Source organism: Microcaecilia unicolor, chromosome 6, assembly GCF_901765095.1.
Source record: "Microcaecilia unicolor chromosome 6, aMicUni1.1, whole genome shotgun sequence".
Lineage (NCBI taxonomy): Eukaryota > Metazoa > Chordata > Amphibia > Gymnophiona > Siphonopidae > Microcaecilia > Microcaecilia unicolor.
In genome coordinates this window covers 285,954,557-285,976,736 of record NC_044036.1, presented here as the reverse complement: position 1 = coordinate 285,976,736, position 22,180 = coordinate 285,954,557, and the positions used below count along the sequence as shown (strand labels likewise).

The window sequence follows — 22,180 nt, the reverse complement described above, 5'->3', positions numbered from 1 at the left end:
GCAGCCTTCCTCCAGGCCCGGCCCAGTCTCTCGACGGCCCTGGTTGTGGTCTTTGAAGGATTCAGTCAGGAAGTGTTCATTACTCATTCTTGGATCAGAGCACATATATCATGGCATCATGAAGATCTGTTGTGTGTTATGGACTTTTTTTGTATGTGAAGGGTGAAGCTTTCCCACCCTTTCCCACTATTGCTGGAGTACCTTTTATGGTTCACTTATGTTCCAAGCACTGCTATTATTTTCAGTCTGTTCTGAGCAGAGGATGGGAGCATTAACATGTTTCTGGACTAGCTTTTAGGAGTTACATTAGTTTTGTTAGGCCACTTCATTTCTGTGCATTAACATCCTTAGCCTGGAGGGATGTGTAGTTAGTTTTACTTACAAGACTGTAAAAGGATCTAAATCTACAAAGAGTCTCATAGAAGAATCATATCACTGTTTAAATATATAAGAGTGGAGTCTTGTTGAAAGTACAGGCAGTGTGTTCCATCCTAGATCCATATGCAGGGTCAGGCCTTAGGCCACATAAGAAATATACTTTTTATACAATGTACAACTCTATGTAACCCTCAAATGTCCCAGCAAAAGAAATAAAGGTTTTAGGTCCTCCTTTTTAATTTCTTAAGGCTATCTAACAATCATGAGTAAATTACTTATAAGGAGGCGTGGGATTTCCTGAGGATACTTCAAGCGTCCTGTCTAGGAAGTAGGTACAGCGTCCCTGACTTGTATTAGTAATTTGTAATATGTAGGTGTATACTTTGTTAGAGAATTTTATTATGTAATCAAATTTGGTCAGTGTTCAAAAGCACTTACGCAGTCAGCATTGGGTGTTAATAATAATAAAAAGCAGTACTTATGTAGTTATTTTTCCTTAATTCAGACCCTCATAGCAGTCCTAACTTTAAGTAGGTAAAAGCTAATTAAGCAGTCTCCCTTTAATCATTTAAGTTTAGGTAAGATTGTTGAAGATGCAGTTGTAAATCTTCTGAATATCAAACAATGATAAGTGAATACATATTATCACCTATCTTTGGTGGCTAAGGCTTTGAATATTGACTCCACTGTTTTTATTTAAAAATGTAATGTTGACATTGTATATATTAAGTGAAGAATATCTGTACCTGGCGTGGAAAGAAAGGACCTAGGCTGTTGTTTTAATGAATCTAAGGGGGTTTTACACCCATAACTCTGATTTCTATTCATATTTTAATAAAATGGTCATATTTATGGTAGCTGTTTTCTCATTTGTTTGACTGTACTTTTCTTCCCCTGTTCCAAACACAGATGCTATTTTCAAATTTATAACCTGTACTTCTCCAGTAAAACTCTACTTGCAGAAACAGCAAGTGCAAGTAACCACACATGAGGTCATTTCAAAAGGCCTTTGTAGTATTTAAATATGTAAATAGTGATTTTAGAAACCTATTTACCCATATAAAAGCCACAGCTTGGGCAGTTTAGAAGGAGGCGTACTGTATGTATGTTCTGGGCATGCCAGCAGAGTATGCATGTTATTTCCAATTTTGCAAAGGCAATACAAGCTTTCATTTTTTTTTAAATGGACACTGGCATTTATACCTGCTCCCCCCCAAGCGCTGGAAAAAAAATATTTTCTGTCATGCTGGAAATGGCACGCACTGGGGGGTGGCACTGCTACGGTGTTGTAAACAGGCCCCTTATTGAACGTATGTTTATATTTGGCCATTTTTACTATTTTGTTAACAAGTATAACAGTAGTAAATTTTATGTTAAATAGTACCTGCTGTACACCGCCTTGCTGAATCTCTTCATAGAGGTAGTTAATAAAGCCCAATCCTATATAATAACGTTCCATGTCTGGCTGCCTAGGTTTGTAACATCTCCTGATGTCAGCCAGCCTCCAGCGTGCCATTCCCCCTCACTGTCCCGCCCTCGAGTCAAGATGTAATGATGTCAGAGGGCGGACCAGTGAGAGGGAAGGGAACGCTAGCGGCGAGCTGACATCAGGAGGGATGTTACGAATGGGACGAAAGCTAGCTCCAGCCAGCTAGAGAACGTTCAGGTACAAATCGAGGGGAGGAGAGAATTACAGGACATCGAGGGGAGGAAGGGGAGGGCAGGGCAGGGCAGAGGAGAATTGATGGACATGGATGGGATGGGAGGACAGGAGAGGAGAAAATCGTGGGATACGGATGGGAGGGCAGGGACGAGGAGAATCACTGGACATGGAGGGGAGGGAAAAATTGCTGGACATGGAGGGGAGGGCAGGGGAGAGAGAAAAAAAAGCTTACATGACAGCCTTCCTAGGGCCCGTTTCATTGTTGAGGAAACAGGAATGGTTCCACTAGTAAATAAATTTAAAAAAAAGGTCTTGGACCAGTAGCTCAATCCAGTCTTCCGGATATCACCAACCACTCAGAGTCAGGATTTCCTCAGTGAATATGTCCAAGAGAGAGTTCATGCACCCCTTCCATTATATGTAAATCTCTGTCATGCATATTTATTTTGAATATCCTGAAAACCTGACTCGAGTCAGAACTGAGCGAGAGCAATAATGAAAAGTCCACAAATGCCTGTTTTGCGAGTACAATATACATCTCAGACCTCGTGCATGAAAACAAGAGTAAAGAACTTTATTTCTTTTTTTTTTTTTGCTTAGTTTTGTTTCTCAGTGCATCCAGAAATTTTATAAAACACTTCAACAATGAGCAGAACATTAATAAACATGAAACTGTTGCTTACTGCCAAGATATATGCTAGGAAAATAAAACAACACTCTCCCCACTCCCCCACCCCAATAAAAGAAGCCCCAGAAAAGCAGAAATTCTAAAACTAAATGTACTTTCACAAGGAAATTACAATTTCAAAGTCAGAGAGCATTTTAAAAGTCTTTGTGCAGTTCTACAAATTATATCTCTGTAAAAATAGCAGACAACTGATGAGTGGCTTCGCAATCCCCCCCCCCCCCACCCCCACTGCATCATCCCATCCAAGTAAGTTATAACAGTCCAACTAATCTAAAAGTATATGACATGACATAAATTATAGTTGACCTGTACCTAAACTATTTAATGTTAAAAGCAATCATATCCAAATATCAAAAATGAGCACTTATAAACAACCCAAGGACCAAGATGATGATGATGCTGTCCTTACCTCCTGCCTCCCACCCCAAAAAGAACAGATAGAAAAGGTTTTAGAAAGGATGCCTATACCAGGGGCGTAGCCAGACAACAGATTTTGGGTGGGCCTAGGAAAGAAGTGGGTGGGCACCAAGTGTTCCCCCCCCCCCCCCCCCCCCAATTACCACCCAAAAAATATCACAGCTGGTGAGAAAACACTTCTTTCCATCTTGGCAGTCTGCAGCATGCATGCACTGAAAACTGAGCATGCGCAGGTGCCGTTATTGTGGAGAGTAGCATTTTCGTTATCATCGGGGGAAATCTTGAGCTGGTCGAGCTTGGGATCCCCACTAGCTATCACTAAACGTGTGCTACTGTTGGGCGGGCCTGAGCCCTAAGTGGGTGGGCCCCGGCCCACCCAAGCCCACCTGTGGCTACGCCACTGGCCTATACCACTTGTTCTTGGCATCGAGAGCAGTTAGTTATTTATAAACTTATATGCCGCATGATATGACCATCCAGTTCATGGCTTCTTTATAAATGACTTGTACTATTCAAAATAGACTCACGAAAATAATTCATATGAATATTTTTTCATCTTTTTTTTTTTTTTGGATGGTGGGCCCATCGTATAAAGAGCAGTAAGTCAGGCCCAATAAATGCAGTAATTTCACTTGGCGCTGAACACAGCAGCAGGGGCCCTTTTACTAAGGCGCACGGAAAAATGGCCTGCGGTAGATGCGTGTTTTTAGGAAAGTGCAGAATCACTTTTCAGCGTACCTGTAAAAATGCCTTTTTAAATTCTTGCCGAAAATGGATGCGTGGCAAAATGAAAATTGCTGCGTGTCCATTTTGGGTCGGGGACCTTACCGACAGCTATTGACCTAGCAGTAAGGTCTCACGTGGTAACCAGGCGGTAATGGTCTATGAGCGTAAAATGCCGATTACCGCCTGTGCACCAGAAAATGAAAATATTTTCCGGCGCGTATTAAAAAAAAATGAAATTACCACACAGTAGCTGGGCGGTAATTCGGAATTGCCGTATGTTGGGTGCACATAGGTGCTTACGTGGCTTAGTAAAAGGGCCCCTCACTGCTTTAAGGGCTTCTTTTACAAAGCTGTGCTAGCGATTCCCACGTGGCAAATGAGAGGAAGCCCACAGGAACTAAATGGGCTCCCTCTCATTTACGGCACCGAGAATTGGTATTGTGGCTTTGTAAAAGAAGCCCTAATTTTCTTATAATCTCAAGTCCCAAGTTTTCTATAAATGCATATTTAAAACAGTCTTTAGTCATCTATCCATCAACATTTTGTGCAAAAAATCTTTTCAAAAATGACATATAAATAGGGTACAGCTCATACAATTCCACACTAAAAGCCCATGCAATCACGTGTTGAGCCAAAGCTTTGCATAGGGCATGGCTGGATACTGTTGCAAATGTCAAACATCACAAGCATTTTTTTTTTTTATTTCAGAGAAAGCACACTTGCATTCTCCCAGATTACTCCCAGGCAGCATAACCTGAAAGAAAAAAAGATTTTTTAAAAAGGAGTTTTTGTGATGTTTTGACATTTTACAACAGCATACAGCCACGTCCTGATGATCTTTCTCTCAAAATGTGATCGTGTCCACTTTTTTGTGAAACTGTATATGCTGTGGCCTATTTTCAAGGAACAGTGATTGCCAGATCAGTCCTATTTTTAATATAGTTTTTGGAAAAGATTTTTTTTTACACAAATAATGTTGATGAATAAATAACTAAAGACTGTTTTAAATATGTATTTATAGAAAAATTGGGATGTATAAGATTAAAGTAGCAAATGAGAGTACCGCGTATATTGGACATGTCTTACTGCCCTTTGTATGAAGGTACCATCATATTAAAACATATTCATATGAATTATTATTAGGAGTCTAATCTTGAATAGTAGAAGATCTTTGAGAATTATTATATGCGTGGAGTGTGAGCTTTTTGTGATATTTAAGCTTTTATTTACTTTAAAATGAGAGATATATTTCATTATAAATGGACCAGCATCTATAGCAATAACTAATGCCAACAGGGTTATAAAGCATTCTTGGAGAAACTTAGAAGGTTACAATGCCCTTCATTAACCACAGAAAATGTTACAATGCATGATCTTTCAGCCACGTCAATCCTTTCCAATACGTCCTTTTGGCCTTACAATCAAACCTGGGAAACTCATGTGCAAGCCAATGCACCTCCCAACCAATCTTTTACTGGACCAACACGTGTTAAAATACTATCAACTGCTGCAAACAAATAGCAGCTTTGCATGCATTTCCATGTTGGTCTATTTATTTAAAGTCATCCAAACCTGGAAAGGATCCACTTTTACTAGATCAAGGCAGCTACTCAGACTTTGCCCTGTGAAGTCCTGGCCTAGCACAGCACTGCAAGAAGAGGGAAAAGCAGGTATAAAAAGGGGAAAATGTGATATTCCGCAATTACTTGCAGCTCTTTCAGGGAAATTTTAGATGTGGAGAAGTAATGCAAGAAGGGGAAATGGGAAAATAAACTCTCAGTCATACCTATTATGTTAGGATAGTAACAGCTCCACATTTGCCTTCATGTCAGTAATCCCAAAAATTTAGCCAAGATATCTTACATTAGAGCTGAATAAATACTGAGCAAATCCTTCTATAATGGGAACAATGGATATCTTAGCATGCAGACATGAACCTCGGCCTTTAATGCCAGGACAAGAAGCACCTCCAGAGAGCAGGATTTGATGATGTGAAACCAGCCACCAGCAGGTTCCATCCTCTGCTGGAAGCTTACAAATGACCCTCTCCCACCCACAAGACCTGGGACCGAATCATCCTTGTTCTGCATATAAAAGAGTGCACAGTATCAAAACTTCCCTTCCGACATTTATATAAAAAGAGCTGTTTTTCTCCCATTTCTGTATTCTGATTTCCATTCAGCCTCAAATGTCAGCGCACCCTCTAATAGACTTAATATAGTTAGAAATATCTATCTAATGTACAAATACATTCCAAAATTTTTCTCAACCCATTTGATTAATTTGCTTTTCTTCCCTGCTAATAAAGGATACCAAAGCAGTCCAGGTTTGGCTCAGACATCCGTGCTTATACTGCGGCTGCGAGAAAAGGCCTCTCGCATGGCCGACAGCCGGTTGGGGTTCAGCACCTGCAGGTTGTTGGGGTTCACAGGCAGTTCAAGCTCCTCCTGGCTGATGGCCTTGTAGTTGATGCGCTCACCCCCATTATGCATCTCCTCCGGCTGATGCACGAAGAAGGGGGGCTCACGGTGAGAGCAGCTGGGGCAGCGTGAGAGCTTCTTGCTGTATGGTGATGTGTATATGGATGGCCCATTGCTCAGCACTGCATTTTGGTTGCAGTGTCCCAGGGGAAAACGAGAGTGCAGTGCAAAATCAGGTTCTTCTTCATCCTCTTCTGACTCCTCCTTCTTACAGCAGTAATACTGAGATTGGGGAAAAGAGAAGAGAGTGAAATGCAGTGGCACTAAACTAACAATGTTATCATAGTAGCCTAAAAGCTGGTGACAAGCAAGGGAGGCCAACCACTTTACCAGTTCCCCCCCAGCTAGGTGTACAGGCTCGCAGGGCCGCCAAGAGATGAACCAGGCCCGGGTTACGGCCGACCCCTCCCCGGATCACGGCTCCCCCCTCCCCCAGATCGCTGCCGCAAAATACCTTATTGGCTGGTGGGGATCCCGAGGCCCCATCAGCAGAAGACGTCTTCCAGCGCTACTCTTCTGCCGATTGCCTGCCCCTGTGGCTGCTTTTTCTCTCAGGACATGCTCGGTTTCAAAACTGAGCATGCACTCTGAGAGGAAAAGCAGCTGCTCAGCTGAGCAGAAGAGCAGCACTGGAATAGCTCCTCCGGGTCTTCCCCCAGCCTCCAAGGAGGGCCCAGCCACGGCGCCGGAGTTTTCTCTCTCCTGCTCCTGTCGAGACACGATCACTCGGGTCCTGGCAGGAGAGAGAGAGAGACCCCGGCGCTGGACCTGGGAAATTTTGCCCCCCCCCCCCCTCAGCGGCCCTGCAGGCTTGACTGATGCATGAAAATAAAGGGACAATTTCCTCGGATCAAAACTGTCAGCATCAAAAAATGTAAAAGTAAAGTTTTTAAAACTGGACACACAGATCAAATCAACAAATGCCTCAGGCTCATGTGTCCATGACTATGCACAACAGAGAGACCCCAAGCCTTCTGCAAAGCAGTGTACATCACTGCCACTCCCTGCTCTTTTACAGTTATGTGTGACTGATGGCTTTTGTTCTAAGAAAATGGCATCTAGGACCAGTTTTAAAAACAGTGCAGCATGAACTACTTTGCCTCTGGGCAGTATGAAAAAGCCATCAAAAATAGCATGTTTAGCACATGTACTAGGATTCAGTTTCTGACCTGCAGAGCTGCCAAGCTGCCTGGTTTCAGAAGAGAGCTTTTAAGAATGTCCTGGATGTCCGATAACCTCCATCCTGATGCATTCTGTAACGTGCAGCTCCAATTTCAGGGGTCCTTTTACTAAGGTGCGCTGAAAAATGGCCAGCGGTAGTTTAGACGTGTGTTTTGGGCGTGCACAGAATTATGTTTTAGCTCACCTACAAAAAAATGCCTTTTTAAAATTTTTGCCGAAAATGAACATGCGGCAAAATTAAAATTGCTGCACATCCATTTTTGGTCTGAGACCTTACCGCAAGCCATTGACCTAGCGGTAAGGTCTCATGCGGTAACCGGGTGGTAATGGTAGACATGCGTCAAATTCCACTTGATGCGCATAGCTACCGTGTGTCAGAAAATAAAAAATATTTTTGGACGCGCATAGCGGACGCACGTCAAAATTGAAATTACCACAAGGGCCATGCGGTAACCGGGTGGTAACTCCAACTTGGCGTGTGTTGGGCATGTGTAGGCTCCTATGTGGCTTAGTAAAAGGGCCCCTCAATGAGTAGAATGAGGAACCACAAGTACCACCATGCACTGGTATGCAAGTTCAAAACCAAGTCTTATTCCCCCCCCTCCCCCCAAAAAATCTTGCTTCTAGAACTGGGTAGCTTGGCAGCCCTGCACTTGTGCTTCATCACCCACATAAAATGCTGCTGGCCGGATACACCCTCCTCTCCCATCCCCAAGAGCGTTCATGAGCTCGCACTCCTCCCATGCCCTTATATGGACTATAACATACCTGAAGTCTACAGTAGCAGAGTACCGCTATGATACAGAGCAGAATAACAGTCGCTAATATTCCACCTGTGATGACCACGGTCCCGGCTGTCATTCGATCTCTTCTCCATTAACCACCTGCAGGACGTAAAGTAGGTTAAAGTTTAAGATTATTGAACCAAACCATGCCAATACTCCCAACATAACCTACTCTGAGCAAGGGTTTGGAAAGATTAACAGTACTAACCAGTAAGTACTTCCAAATGTCACCTAGAACACTGTCAGACAAGTGACAGAAATAGGCCTTTTTTTTTTTTACAATGCAGCAATATCACGTGAACAGTTTATGACATTTGAAGGCACTAAAGTATAAAGGGTTTCAGTTTCCGTTAGGATTTATAAAAACGGGAGAGCTTTAGGAGGGAGACAATACTACTACTACTACTACTTATCATTTCGAAAGCGCTACTAGACGTACGCAGTGCTGTACACTTGAACATGAAGAGACAGTCCCTGCTCGACAGAGCTTACAATCTAATTAGAACAAACAGGACAAACGAGAGATAAGGGAATATTAAAGTGAGGATGATAAAATAAGGGTACTGAACAATGGGAAAACCTTATGGTATTTAACCACAAAGAGGAAAAAAGCCTTTTCTGGGGAACTTCTAAAAGCAATAGTGTACATACAGTTTTTAAATACAATTTTGAAATATCATTACAAGTAGACAAGTGAAACATCAGAGATAAATCAAAAAAAGAAATTTGGAAGAAAATAAAAGATGGAAGATAAACAGAGAAAAGCAAAGTTCATCTTAAAGTCTTCAATTGTACAGGCAGAAAAATGCAAAGAAAATTATGAAAGTCCATTCCAAGTCAAATAAAATTAGACAAACAGAAGGAAACAATTACAAAAAACTACAAACAGCACAAAACACCGTCGCTTGGCTGATTCATGGAAAATCCCGCTTCGACAAAGCCACCCCACTACTCCAAGCATTACACTGGCTACCAGTAAAAGCGCGAATAACATTCAAGCTCTGTACAACAGCATACAGAATTATTTTTGGCCTAGCCTCCATCAAGAAACTATCTAACACTCCACTTCCCCAATTGCAAAGGTCTACACTACCTATCAATCCACAAGTCAAGCTTTACATACATATGCACACAAAGCTGGAACTTACTACCAAAGAGCTCAAGTGATAAAAACAACTGCCTGATTTTCCACAAACAGCTCAAAGCCTTCTTCTTCAGAAAATTCTTCTATGAAGAATCTGGAAGGCACCAAGACAGACATACCGACCAGAAAGTTTCCAGTTATTCTGATTCTTGCCACTATTTCCCCCTCTAAGTGTATTTCTTGCTAACAATCATATCGCATCTCTATCTCATCAAAAGACAACTTCAACAAATGTATCAACGTATTTCTTTGTAAGCCACATTGAAACAATGCAAATTGGAACATGTGGGATATAAATGCCAATATAAATAAATACAAAATAAATGTATAGTGCCCTGACCATGCCTTTTATAACTGAAGGCTTACACAAACAAAATACTGATATCATAGGGATGACATTAGATTGTAGGACAGTGGGTAAATGATAAGATGGGACACAACAGAGAAGATGTCAAGGAAAACAGAACACAAGAGGAGTAAAAGTAGTAGATGACAGTATTTCTCCAAATAGCCAGGATATGGCCATTGTAATCAATACATATGAAAAACAATGGGCTTAACTATTACACTCACTTTGAGTAACAGGTGACCGATTTATCTTTCATATATTCAATTAAGCCCTTTTTGAACATCTAGCGATGATGAATTCCACAAGTTGTCTAAACCAAGTGAAGTGCTCCCCAGTTACTCGTTCTATGCCTGCCATCTGGTGGTTTCATCAGATGCCCATTACTGTCTGTAGTATGGGGCGCACAGAAAATCTTTTCTCTATTTAGCTTTATCCACACCTTTCATTAAATTTTCTGCACCTTAGGACGTAAAAATTAATTCACAAGATACAGGATGAGCCAAAATACATTTACACAATCCCTGTCTGGTTTGTATATACATTTCTGAATGTATTTAATTCTGGATTTTTAGTCTATCCATATTTCTATGCACTTAGCTAAGACAATTCAGCCTGAGAAAGCGATCCATTTACTAGGAATTTAAGACAATATCCTTGATAAAGATGCTAAATGCATGTAAACTACAATTACACAGAGAAATACATGCACAGATGTAGGGTATATGGCTGCTAACGTGTATAATCGCTGTCGTATGTCATACAGTTTAGGGAACGCTATTTAGCAATGGATCACTACCTCCCCCTAGTGTCTAACCTAGAACATGTCAATTCAGAACACCAGCAGCCACCATGGAGACCAACTTCTTACACTACTGGGGCTGGGCACTCCATGTGCCAAGCCAGTAGCAGTCTGTGCTGCAAGATTACAGACATGTTCAGGACCTTCTTCCAAATAGCCTTTTAATTACAGTGCCACCAGTTTATCAGATCTGGAAAAAGCCTGTCTTTGGTGGCCTGTACAGACAGGAATGATTCAGTTTGTCTCTGTTGACTTGTATCTATTAGTTTATGAACATGACTGCAGAGAATCTGCCACATACATTAAAGGGAACAGCACTCACAGCTTCAGTGTAGCTAAAGGGAATGATATATACACACTCACTCTGTCTCTCACTGCCTACTTATTTAGTGCAGAAGGTTCAGCAACATACAAATTAGGGATGCTTGACTTGAATATCACAGAACTGTTTGTTTCACCTCCTGGAAGTCAGTTTGAAGGCATTATTTATTGGGACTTAATATACCACCTTTCTAAGGTTTTTGCAACTACATTCAAAGCAGTTTGCATATATTCAGGTACGATTTTGCTCACACCTTTTTCAGTAGTAGCTCAAGGTGAGTTACATTCAGGTACTCTGGATATTTCTCTGTCCCAGGAGGGCTCACAATCTAAGTTTGTACCTGAGGTAATGGAGAGTTAAGTGACTTGCCCAAGATCATAAGGAGCAGTAGTAGGATTTGAACCAGCCACCTCTGGATTGCAAGACCAGTGCCCTAACCACTAGGCTACTCCTCCATGCCACTTCATTACAAGTGGATTATACAGTAGGAGGTGCTGATCACTTCCACTGCTCTGTCCCCAGAATTAATTATTTATTACAGGACTTGTCCCACTTTTTACATCTTTACTTTTCACACTTTCTCTGCCTGCATCTAGAAATCAAATGTTTGTTTTCTTTATTTCATATGCATGTTAGTAAAGACAAACAAACATGTCCGTTCTCTTGAGGCTAGAGTAGCAGACTTGGTGGAGCTGAGGGAGACAGAGAGGTACATAGAGGAGACCTACAGGGATGTTGTAGAGAGGTCCCACCTCCAGTCTAGTAGCCCTTGTGCTACCTTGGAGGAGGGAGGTCTCCTAGAAGGAGAGCATCACCCTGGTGAAGTAGGAAGTACTCCTGTAGCCAGGACCTGCCCACCAGGGGATGTACTATCCTCTCGCACTGAGGATATGTCTTCAAGTGCTGCCCGGGAGGGAAAGGTTAGGACAGCTGTTGTAGTTGGTGATTCGATCATTAGGCATATAGATAGCTGGGTGGCTGGTGGACGTGAGGATCGCCTGGTGACTTGCCTGCCTGGTGCGAAGGTGGCGGACCTCACGCGTCACCTAGATAGGATTTTAGATAGTGCTGGGGAGGAGTCTGCTGTCTTGGTACATGTGGGTACTAATGACATAGGAAAATGTGGGAGAGAGGTTCTGGAAGCCAAATTTAGGCTCTTAGGTAGAAAGCTCAAATCCAGATCCTCTAGGGTAGCATTTTCTGAAATGCTACCTGTTCCACGTGCAGGGCCCAAGAGACAGGCAGAGCTCCAGAGTCTCAATGCGTGGATGAGACGATGGTGCAGGGAGGAGGGTTTTAGATTTGTTAGGAACTGGGCAACATTCTGGGGAAAGGGGAGCCTATTCCGAAAGGATGGGCTCCACCTTAACCAGGGTGGGACCAGGCTGCTGGCGTCGGCATTTAAAAAGGAGATAGAGCAGCTTTTAAACTAGAAATGGGGGGAAGGCCGACAGTCGCTCAAAAGCGCATGGTTCGGGAAAAGGTATCTTGCAAAGATACCTCACAAACAGGGAAGATAGGGTTTCTGGATAGTGAGGTTACACAACAGACCGTGGTAGGCCAGGTGCCCTTAAATACAACTAAAGATCAGACAAAAGATGTCAAATCAGTAGTGTCAGGTACTAAGCATCATGCAAATAAGAACAACAAACATACTCTGAAATGTCTATATGCAAATGCTAGGAGTCTAAGAAATAAGATGGGAGAGTTGGAATATATTGCACTAAATGAAAAATTGGATATAATAGGCATTACTGAGACCTGATGGAAGGAGGATAACCAGTGGGACACTGTCATACCGGGGTACAAAGTATATCGTAATGATAGGGTGGACCGGACTGGTGGAGGGGTAGCATTGTATATTAACGAGAGCCTTGACTCAGATAGATTACAAATTCAGCAGGACACAAATCACACGTTTGAATCACTGTGGGTTGAAATTCCATGTATAAAAGGGAAAAAAATGGTGATAGGAGTGTACTACCGTCCGCCTCGCCAGGATGAGCAGGTAGACACAGAAATGATAAAAGAAATCAGAGACGCGAACAAAATGGGCAATGTGATAATAATGGGTGACTTCAATTATCCAAATATAGACTGGGTAAATGTAACATCGGGACACGCTACAGAGATACAATTCCTTGATGAAATCAAGGACAGCTTTATGGAGCAACTGGTGCAGGAGCCGACGAGAGAAGGAAAAATTCTAGACTTGGTCCTTAGTGGAGCGCATGATCTGGTGAGAGACGTTATGGTACTGGGGCCGCTTGATAACAGTGACCATAATATGACCAGTTTTGACATCGACCTTGAAGTAACTGTACACAGAAAGTCAAATACGTTAGCGTTTAACTTTAAAAAAGGAGACTATGATAAAATGAGAAGAACGGTAAAAAAAAAACTTAGGGGGGCAACTGAGAGAGTAAAAACTGTACAACAGGCGTGGACGCTGTTCAAAAATACCATCCTGGAGGCCCAGGCCATACATATTCCGCGAATTAGAAAAGAAAGACGGAAGTCCAAAAGACACCCGGCCTGGTTGAAAAGTGAGGTGAAGGAAGCTATTAGGGCTAAAAGAAACGCCTTCAGAAAATGGAAGAAGGAACCGTCTGAAAATAACAAGAAACAGCATAAGGAGTGTCAAAGCAAATGCAAGGTGCAGATTAAGAAGGCCAAGAGGGAGTATGAAAAAAAGATAGCATTAGAGGCAAAAAAACATAGTAAAATTTTTTTTCGGTATATTAAAAGCAGGAAGCCGGCAAAAGAATCGGTTGGGCCGCTGGATGACCGAGGGGTAAAAGGGGCGATCAAGGAAGACAAAGACGTAGCGGAGAGACTGAACGAATTCTTTGCTTCGGTCTTCACCGAGGAAGATTTGGGTGGGATACCGGTGTCGGAAATGGTATTTCAAGCGGACGAGTCGGAGAAACTTACTGACTTCACGGTAAACCTGGAGGACGTAATGGGGCAGTTCGGCAAACTGAAGAGTAGCAAATCTCCTGGACCGGATGGTATTCATCCTAGAGTACTGATAGAACTGAAAAACGAGCTTGCGGAGCTACTGCTAGTGATATGCAACTTATCCTTAAAATCGAGCGTGGTACCGGAAGATTGGAGGGTGGCCAATGTAACGCCCATTTTTAAAAAAGGCTCCAGGGGAGATCCGGGAAATTATAGACCGGTGAGTCTGACGTCGGTGCCTGGGAAAATGGTAGAGGCTATTATTAAAAACAAAATTACAGAGCACATCCGAGGACATGGATTACTGAGACCAAGTCAGCATGGCTTTTGTGTGGGGAAATCTTGCCTGATCAATTTACTTCAATTCTTTGAAGGAGTGAACAAACATGTGGACAAAGGGGAGTCGGTTGATATTGTGTATCTGGATTTTCAAAAGGCGTTTGACAAGGTACCTCATGAAAGGCTACAGAGGAAATTGGAGGGTCATGGGATAGGAGGAAATGTCCTATTGTGGATTAAAAACTGGTTGAAGGATAGGAAACAGAGAGTGGGGTTAAATGGGCAGTATTCACAATGGAGAAGGGTAGTTAGTGGGGTTCCTCAGGGGTCCGTGCTAGGACCGCTGCTTTTTAATATATTTATAAATGATTTAGAGATGGGAGTAACTAGTGAGGTAATTAAATTTGCTGATGACACAAAGTTATTCAAAGTCGTTAAATCACAACAGGATTGTGAAAAATTACAAGAGGACCTTACAAGACTGGGAGACTGGGCGGCTAAATGGCAGATGATGTTTAATGTGAGCAAGTGCAAGGTGATGCATGTGGGAAAAAAGAACCCGAATTATAGCTACGTCATGCAAGGTTCCACGTTAGGAGTTACGGACCAAGAAAGGGATCTGGGTGTCGTCGTCGATAACACACTGAAACCTTCTGCTCAGTGTGCTGCTGCGGCTAAGAAAGCGAATAGAATGTTGGGTATTATTAGGAAAGATATGGAAAACAGGTGTGAGGATGTTATAATGCCGTTGTATCGCTCCATGGTGCGACCGCACCTTGAGTATTGTGTTCAATTCTGGTCGCCGCATCTCAAGAAAGATATAGTAGAATTGGAAAAGGTGCAGCGAAGGGCGACTAAAATGATAGCGGGGATGGGACGACTTCCCTATGAAGAAAGACTAAGGAGGCTAGGGCTATACAGCTTGGAGAAGAGACGGCTGAGGGGAGACATGATAGAGGTATATAAAATAATGAGTGGAGTGGAACAGGTGGATGTGAAGCGTCTGTTCATGCTTTCCAAAAATACTAGGACTAGGGGGCATGCGATGAAACTACAGTGTAGTAAATTTAAAACAAATCGGAGAAACTTTTTCTTCACCCAACGTGTAATTAAACTCTGGAATTCGTTGCCGGAGAAAGTGGTGAAGGCGGTTAGCTTAGCAGAGTTTAAAAAGGGGTTGGACGGTTTCCTAAAGGACAAGTCCATAAACCGCTACTAAACGGACTTGGAAAAATCCAAAATTCCAGGAATAACATGTATAGAATGTTTGTAAGTTTGGGAAGCTTGCCAGGTGCCCTTGGCCTGGATTGGCCGCTGTCGTGGACAGGATGCTGGGCTCTATGGACCCTTGGTCTTTTCCCAGTATGGCATTACTTATGTACTTATGTACCCTTAATGGGTCAAAAAGCATTTTGAATTTGATGCACTATTCCGTTTAAATGTTATTTATTTCATTTACATCCCACATTATCCTAATAGATCAGGTTCAATGTGGCTAACAGCTTAATGTGATTGACAGTACAAAAAGTGATGCAAGATAGTATATATTAAGTAGAATAAAATAAATGACGATTGAGTAATTACAATATGTAATATGGAAATGAATGCTAGATGCAAAAAGGTAACAATTTATAGTCATCCATATATAATAACAATTAGAAAGGAACTGAAAAATTGAATAATTGTATAATTAGGGGTTTAAATTAATTTGCTTTATAAAGGCAATTTTATCAAATGTCAATAAACCATAAATAAGTTTCCAGTGTGTAAATCGCAGAGGCATTCAATGTGCAGGTGTCCCCGACATCAGTCTCTCTCCATTCCCTCATCCCTGGATAAAGAGTATGGGTCTGACATGTTTGTGCACCTAGATTCAGGCTTATACCTGATGCATTTCTTAGCCACACTATGGGGCTCATTTTCGAAACATAAAAATCTAAAAAGTGACATAAAGCAGCATTTGGATGTTTTTCTACCAAAAACATCCAAGTTGGTATTTTCTAAACCTATTTTTAGACATTTTTCTATGAAGTCCATCAGAAGTGTGTTCAAATCACAAGGGGATGTATCAGGGCATTTTGAAGGCAGGATTAGGGCATACCTAACACTTGGACATTTTACAGCCATAACGAAACAAAACAGGACTAAAACTAAGATGTTTTGGTCTAGACCTATTTTCCGAGTGAATAAGGTACATAAAGGAGCCCTAAATGACCAGATGACCACTAGAGGGAATCATGAGTGACCCTTCATTGGTCACTGACCCCTCCCACCCCCCAAAAATATGAATAAAAATATAATTTACCAGCCTCTATGACAGCCTCAGATGTTAAAGTCAAATCTATTAGCGAAGCATGCTGGTCCCTGGAGTAGTGTAGTGGTTAGTGCAGTGCACAGTGGGGGACCCAGGTCCCTATCTCCCTCTACCTGTCACACTCATGGTGGAAACTGTGACCCTTCCCAAAGTCACAAAAACCCTACTGTACCCACATATAGGTGCCCCCTTCACCCATAAGGGCTATTGTTGTGGTGTGCAGTGGGGGACAGTGTGTTTTGGATGCGTTTTGGAGGGCTCAAGGGATAAGATAAGGGAGCAATGGTGAAATGTGTACCTGGGAGCATTTTCATGACGTGCATAGAAGTGCCCTCTAGGGTGCCCCACTGCTCTCCTGGGATGTCTGGGGGACCAGGCTACTAAACATGCTGGTTCCTCCTTCATCCCAATGCCACGAATCTCTCTGTTTTGTACTTATTCGTTTTTTTTTTTTTAATGGACCAAAAACCAAAATGTCCAAAGCACAAAACCTTGTTTGAAATAGTATTTTCAAAGAACAAAAAAAGATAGATGTTTTTCTTTTTTGAAAATGACCTTCTTTCCTATTCAGATTTTGGACATTTTGTGCAGAACATCCAAAATCGGACTTGGACATCATATCGAAAATGCCCCTCCAGATCTCTTATCGACCTATTGAAAACAAATGTGGTGACATCTGAAGAGATGACCTGTGTGGTCTGCAAAGGTCCTGCAAAAACACCTCCTTGGTGGCTTAAGAATCACAACTTAGAATGACTCAAGTCTTCTCTATGATCAACACAGCCTCAACACCCCTACACTAATAACACCATATTTCCTATCACTGCAATCCACTCAGCTTTCCTTGAGCAGAGCTATAACTCCACACTAACACAATAAATTACAAAGGAGACTGGCGTCCAGCAAAATGTCACTCCATGCATTGCCAACCAGAGATGGTGGGAATGGAGTGTGTATGGAGTTCTGTTAACAATGAGAAGCATAGTAAATAGAGGTAGAGGAATGCCCCTGCTAATCCTGTACAGTTCACAGAAAGCCTAGACTCTGACTAGTGCCATTTTCAAGGATTGTTTCTGTAACATTTTCATCATACTAAAAAAAAAATCACCAGCATGCAAGAAGAATAGCAGCATGTGAGCACCTATCAGCAAAGCAGTTCCTGTGCAAACTGCTTTTACATTTGTTCTTAATTTCATGCACCAGGGACTCCTACATTCATACAAGGTATGAAGTAATAAATATAACCAGAGAACAAAGTGCTTTGGAGCTCCCTAGGGGAAGCGAACAAAACTCTTGTAAAAGGAACACAGATACACTTCAGCTTGGTTCCCAACAAACATCCTAGTGCAGACTCTAGTGGTACAAGACCACATGATTAGAATCTGCTTCAGGGTTTACTCGTTACATGCTCATTGTGGCCCCTCTCTCCACCATGATTCTGTCTGTACCCTGCATTATGCCTCTTCTAAACTTCCCCTCTTTTCAGTGCTCCACTGAGATCCATTACTGAATAGTCCTATGTGTATGGTAAAGACAACCTTAACTTTAATCAATGTACAAACCAACACAGTCACAAAAAAAAGAGAGTCTTGTGGCATCTTTTAGACTAACAGATAAGTCCATTTCTTGCAGTGTTTATGTTCACCAAAGCTTTGCCAATTTGTGAGTCTATAAAAGGGGCCATCACTCTGCAACAGCAAAAATGATTCCAAGGCTAAAATGACTGCCCCTTTGGAAATGCTACCAGTCTGAACAGAGCATTCATCAAAGCATTTAATCTGGGTATAAAAGTCCTCTGGCCACTCATGTATCTTGTGATGAGGCTGCCTCTTGGCTAGTCCTTGAGATGACAAATGACAATGGATATTATTTTCTAAAAAAAAAAAAAAACCATGAGTTTCACATTTAAAAACATTTGTCTAGAGGAAGAGATAGTGATCGGGATGGGTTGGGAGCAAGAAGAAAAGTCATACTTAAAGCGGTGAAATTCAGCCTCTCTGTATGTAAATTCTGCACTGTTAACCCTTTCAAAGTGGTTGCTCTTGCTATTGATCAAAAAGGGAAAATGCAGTTGATCAACAGAGTTCCACTGAATGATGAAATCATTCCAGTAGAACAGAAACTTCCGGATTCAATGCAAGGCACCCAAATTTTGGCATGCTGATGAGATGTGTGTGTAAATTAATTAGTTAACGAGCACTTAACCATCAATAATTGGGTGCAGACAACCAATAATTGATGTTAATTGGCACAATAAAGCAGGGTACCTAACTCCTAAAGCACATATCCCAAAAGAGGATGCTGCCATAGGAGGGGCATAGGCATGTCAGGGACGTTCTATAAGTATGCAAGTAACTTTTCAGAATAATCGGTGTGTAACCTTTATAGAATAGGGCTTAGTGCTAATTCTTTGGGCACCAGACGTACACCTGCTGAAACCTGGTGTAATTCCTGGTGCCTAAGTTGTGCATGCTGACCCTCTATTCTATAACACTGTGCACAACTTTTGGAATGCCTCTGATCTGCCCATGCCCCTCCCACTGCCACATCCCCTTTTGGGTTGCATGCTATGGGTTTTAGGTGCCCAGCGTTGTAAAATAGCATGCAGCCAGATGCACACTCAAATCCCAATATCGGTGCCAATCAATGTCAATAATTGGTTGATAGCATCCAATTATTGACGGTTAACAGCTTGTTAGCCAATTAAATTATGCACATATCTCGGAAGCGTGCCCAAATCTGGGTGCCATATATAGAATCCAGGGTTTAGTGTCTATTCCCCCTTTCAGAAGAACATCTATAAACTTGCCACACACCCTTGTCCTACTCAGAAAATGCCCAGACCATGCTCTCTTGCCATTTGCATGCACTTGGGTTTGAGATGTGCCTATCCCAGCGTCATAAAATGGGGACTTAGATGTTTATATATCAAAAGAAAGCACCAAGAGCCTTCAAATATGGAACAAAAGTTCCTTTAATCACACAGCTTGATCAACAATTAAAAAAAAAAAAAGACCCGACACAGGCCGTGTTTCGGCGAACAGCGCCTGTGTCAGGTGTCACACAAATAATAGTGTCAAATATGTGCAGTAGGAAGGCTTGCTCCTCCGCAAATGTATTGTAATGAAAACGCTGTCCCTTAATGTTTGAGTCAATCTGTCATTACTGCCCGTCTCGGGTCAATTTTTTTAAAGATTGTTGATCAAGCTGTGTGATTAAAGGAAATTTTTGTCCCATATTTGAAGGCTCTTGGTGCTTTTTTTTGATATTTGGACTTTGTTCTGTACTTTGAACCCTCTCTGTGTTGTGACTTAGATGTTTATGCAAGATAAACATTTAAGTGCTGGCTTAAGTATGTCATATGTTTACATTTATGACTTTATATACCACTTTTACGCAGCAAGAGGTCAAAGCGGTTCACAATGAATATTAAAACAGAAAGGAATGCCAGTGTTCATACAGGAAAGACAATCGCACTATAAAGCCCAAATAAAAACAAAATAAATAAAATAAAACAAAATATAAATGGCTATAACATCCATCGGGTAAAGTACAAAATGATTGAACCCTACAGCTAGCTGCCAAAAGCCTGCTCAAAATATCAAGTCTTAAAAGAGCTGTCTTAAATCAGGGCAAAGAAAGTTCCTCTTTTATACAAAGCGGGAAAACATTCTACAAATAAGGAACTAAAAAGAAGAAGAAAGCTGTACGGCCAGTAGACTCAAAACGTGCCTTAGCTGGTTGTGGGAACACTAAGCGATTAGAATCCAATGAACGAAGCGCCCTACAGAAACTAATAATGGCAAATAAGTAAGAGCCCCTCAGTAAACAGTCTTACGTGCCAAGGAGAAAATTTTAAACATTACACGATTTGAAATGTGAATAGGGCTTGTAAAATGAAGGGCCTTAATCAGCAGGCACAGGAGGCTGCTGAAAAAAATTCTATATTTCCTATGGCTGAGCATTTAATCTAACAATTTACAGTAAGAATAAAGGTCGACTTAGTGGTAATCAAAAACACTATGAGGTCTCTCTATATAGTGTAACCAAGCTTTAGTATTGCAAGGGTACCGTGTAAGCCTAACCTCTCCCCTTCAGAATAGGCTTGTATCTCTCATTTTAAGGGGTATAATAACCTTGTGTTTCCTCTAACAAAGCATAAAGTGCAGCTCCCTTTACATTGCCCTGAAGAAATCCAGCCGTTATTTCATTCATCACTTGAAAAATTAGCTTCTTCCAAGGGCTTCATCCCAGCATTTATAATGCTGAGATTTCCCAAGATCTCCACTGAAGGCTTTTATACAAAAGCAGTCGGGTTTCCTTCTTTTCTTTTTGCACATTTCACTTTAAATGCAGGAATTGCCTCATAGTGCTCACCAAGGGAAGAAACACACAACAAGATCTGATTCACGTGACCAGTTTTGATACATAAATGAAGGGAGACAAGCAAGGATATCCAACAGTAAAGTAATTGCTACACATGGAATGCTTCACTGGAAAAAAAGGAATTCATATCTGCAACCCATATTAGTGTAATTTAATACTTAGATATTGCCTGGTTACCAATACCATGGATACAACCAGGCAGAGCAGAGCTGATAGCTGCTTCAGCAAACAGATTTCAAACTAAGCCTGAAATAGAAAGATGCTACTCCCAAGCAAGATAAATGTATTACATATTTCTGTGCAAAGAAGGGGATAGTACTTTATACTGCTTAAGACTGTTTTATTCCTCATTAGAGCAGGCCACTTATGCAAAAAGCAACATGAAAAACCTGCTGGGGAACATGGACACAGGATCTCTGTGGGAAAAGGAGAGCAAAACAAGAAAAAAACAGTGAGAAAAATAGAGGAAAAATGAAGGCAGAAAAAGACCATATGGCCTATGCATTCTGCTCATCCATGCCATCTACTCTCCCTATCACTCCCTTAAAGATCCTATATACTTGTCCCAAGCTCTCTTGAATTCAGATACTGTTACCATCTCCACCACTTCTACCAGGAGGCAATTCCATGAGTTCACCACCCTTTCTTTAAGCAGGGACGCCGAGAGGGGGGGCAGGGGGGACAAAATTCCCTGGGCCCAGGCCTCCAAGGGGGGCCCGGTGACGAAGTCCCCTCCACTCGGCCCTCTCTGTCCACCACCGGGCTAGGCCCCCCTGAATTCAAATCATAGCGCCTCACCCCAACCTTTCTCCGTGTGAAAGAAGCGCAGCAGCGGCAGTCTGCATATTGCCTCCCTTCGGGCCTTCCCTCCCTGTGTCCCGCCCTCGTCTGTAACTTGCACGAAGGCGGGACACAGGGAGGGAAGGCCTGAAGGGAGGCGATCTGCAGACTGCCTCTGCTGCGCTTCTTTCATACGGAGCGAGGTCGAGGTGAGGCACTATGATTTGAATTCAGGGGGGCCTGGCCTGGTGGTGGACGGAGGGGGGCGGCGGGGGCGGGGCCACAGGGGCGGCCTTGCCCCGGGCCTGGCCCAGTCTCTCGGCGGCCCTGTCTGTAAGGAAGTATTTTCTCAGGTTATTCCTGTGTCTGTCCCCTTTCACCTTCATTCTATGCTCCTCATTCCAGATCTTCAAAGACTCACTTCCTGTACATTTGTGCCACTAAGGTCCTTTTAAACATCTCTCTCATATTGCCCCTCTCCCCCCTTTCTTCTAGAGTATACATATGAAAGCGTAAGAGAGAAAAAG

General features: G+C 42.2%; 1 protein-coding gene and 1 long non-coding RNA gene across 2 annotated transcripts in view; both read right to left on the bottom strand.

Annotated features, from left to right (window-relative positions):
• Positions 1 to 25: 25 nt before the first annotated feature.
• Positions 26 to 22,086, bottom strand: LOC115473065. Its single transcript, XR_003942599.1, has 4 exons — positions 22,075 to 22,086; positions 15,979 to 15,984; positions 1,310 to 1,317; positions 26 to 168 (listed from the first exon to the last, which is right to left on the bottom strand). It is a non-coding gene; the product is annotated as an uncharacterized LOC115473065 (long non-coding RNA).
• FAM163B (family with sequence similarity 163 member B) overlaps positions 4,200 to 22,180 on the bottom strand; it is a 42,056-nt gene continuing 24,075 nt past the window's right edge. Inside the window, exons 3-4 of the mRNA XM_030207699.1 lie at positions 8,303 to 8,418; positions 4,200 to 6,574 (exon numbers count right to left, since the gene is read on the bottom strand). Coding sequence (XP_030063559.1) covers positions 6,206 to 6,574; positions 8,303 to 8,395 — 462 coding nt within the window. The 5' untranslated portion in view covers positions 8,396 to 8,418 and the 3' untranslated portion in view covers positions 4,200 to 6,205. The remainder of the gene's footprint in view (positions 6,575 to 8,302; positions 8,419 to 22,180) is intronic.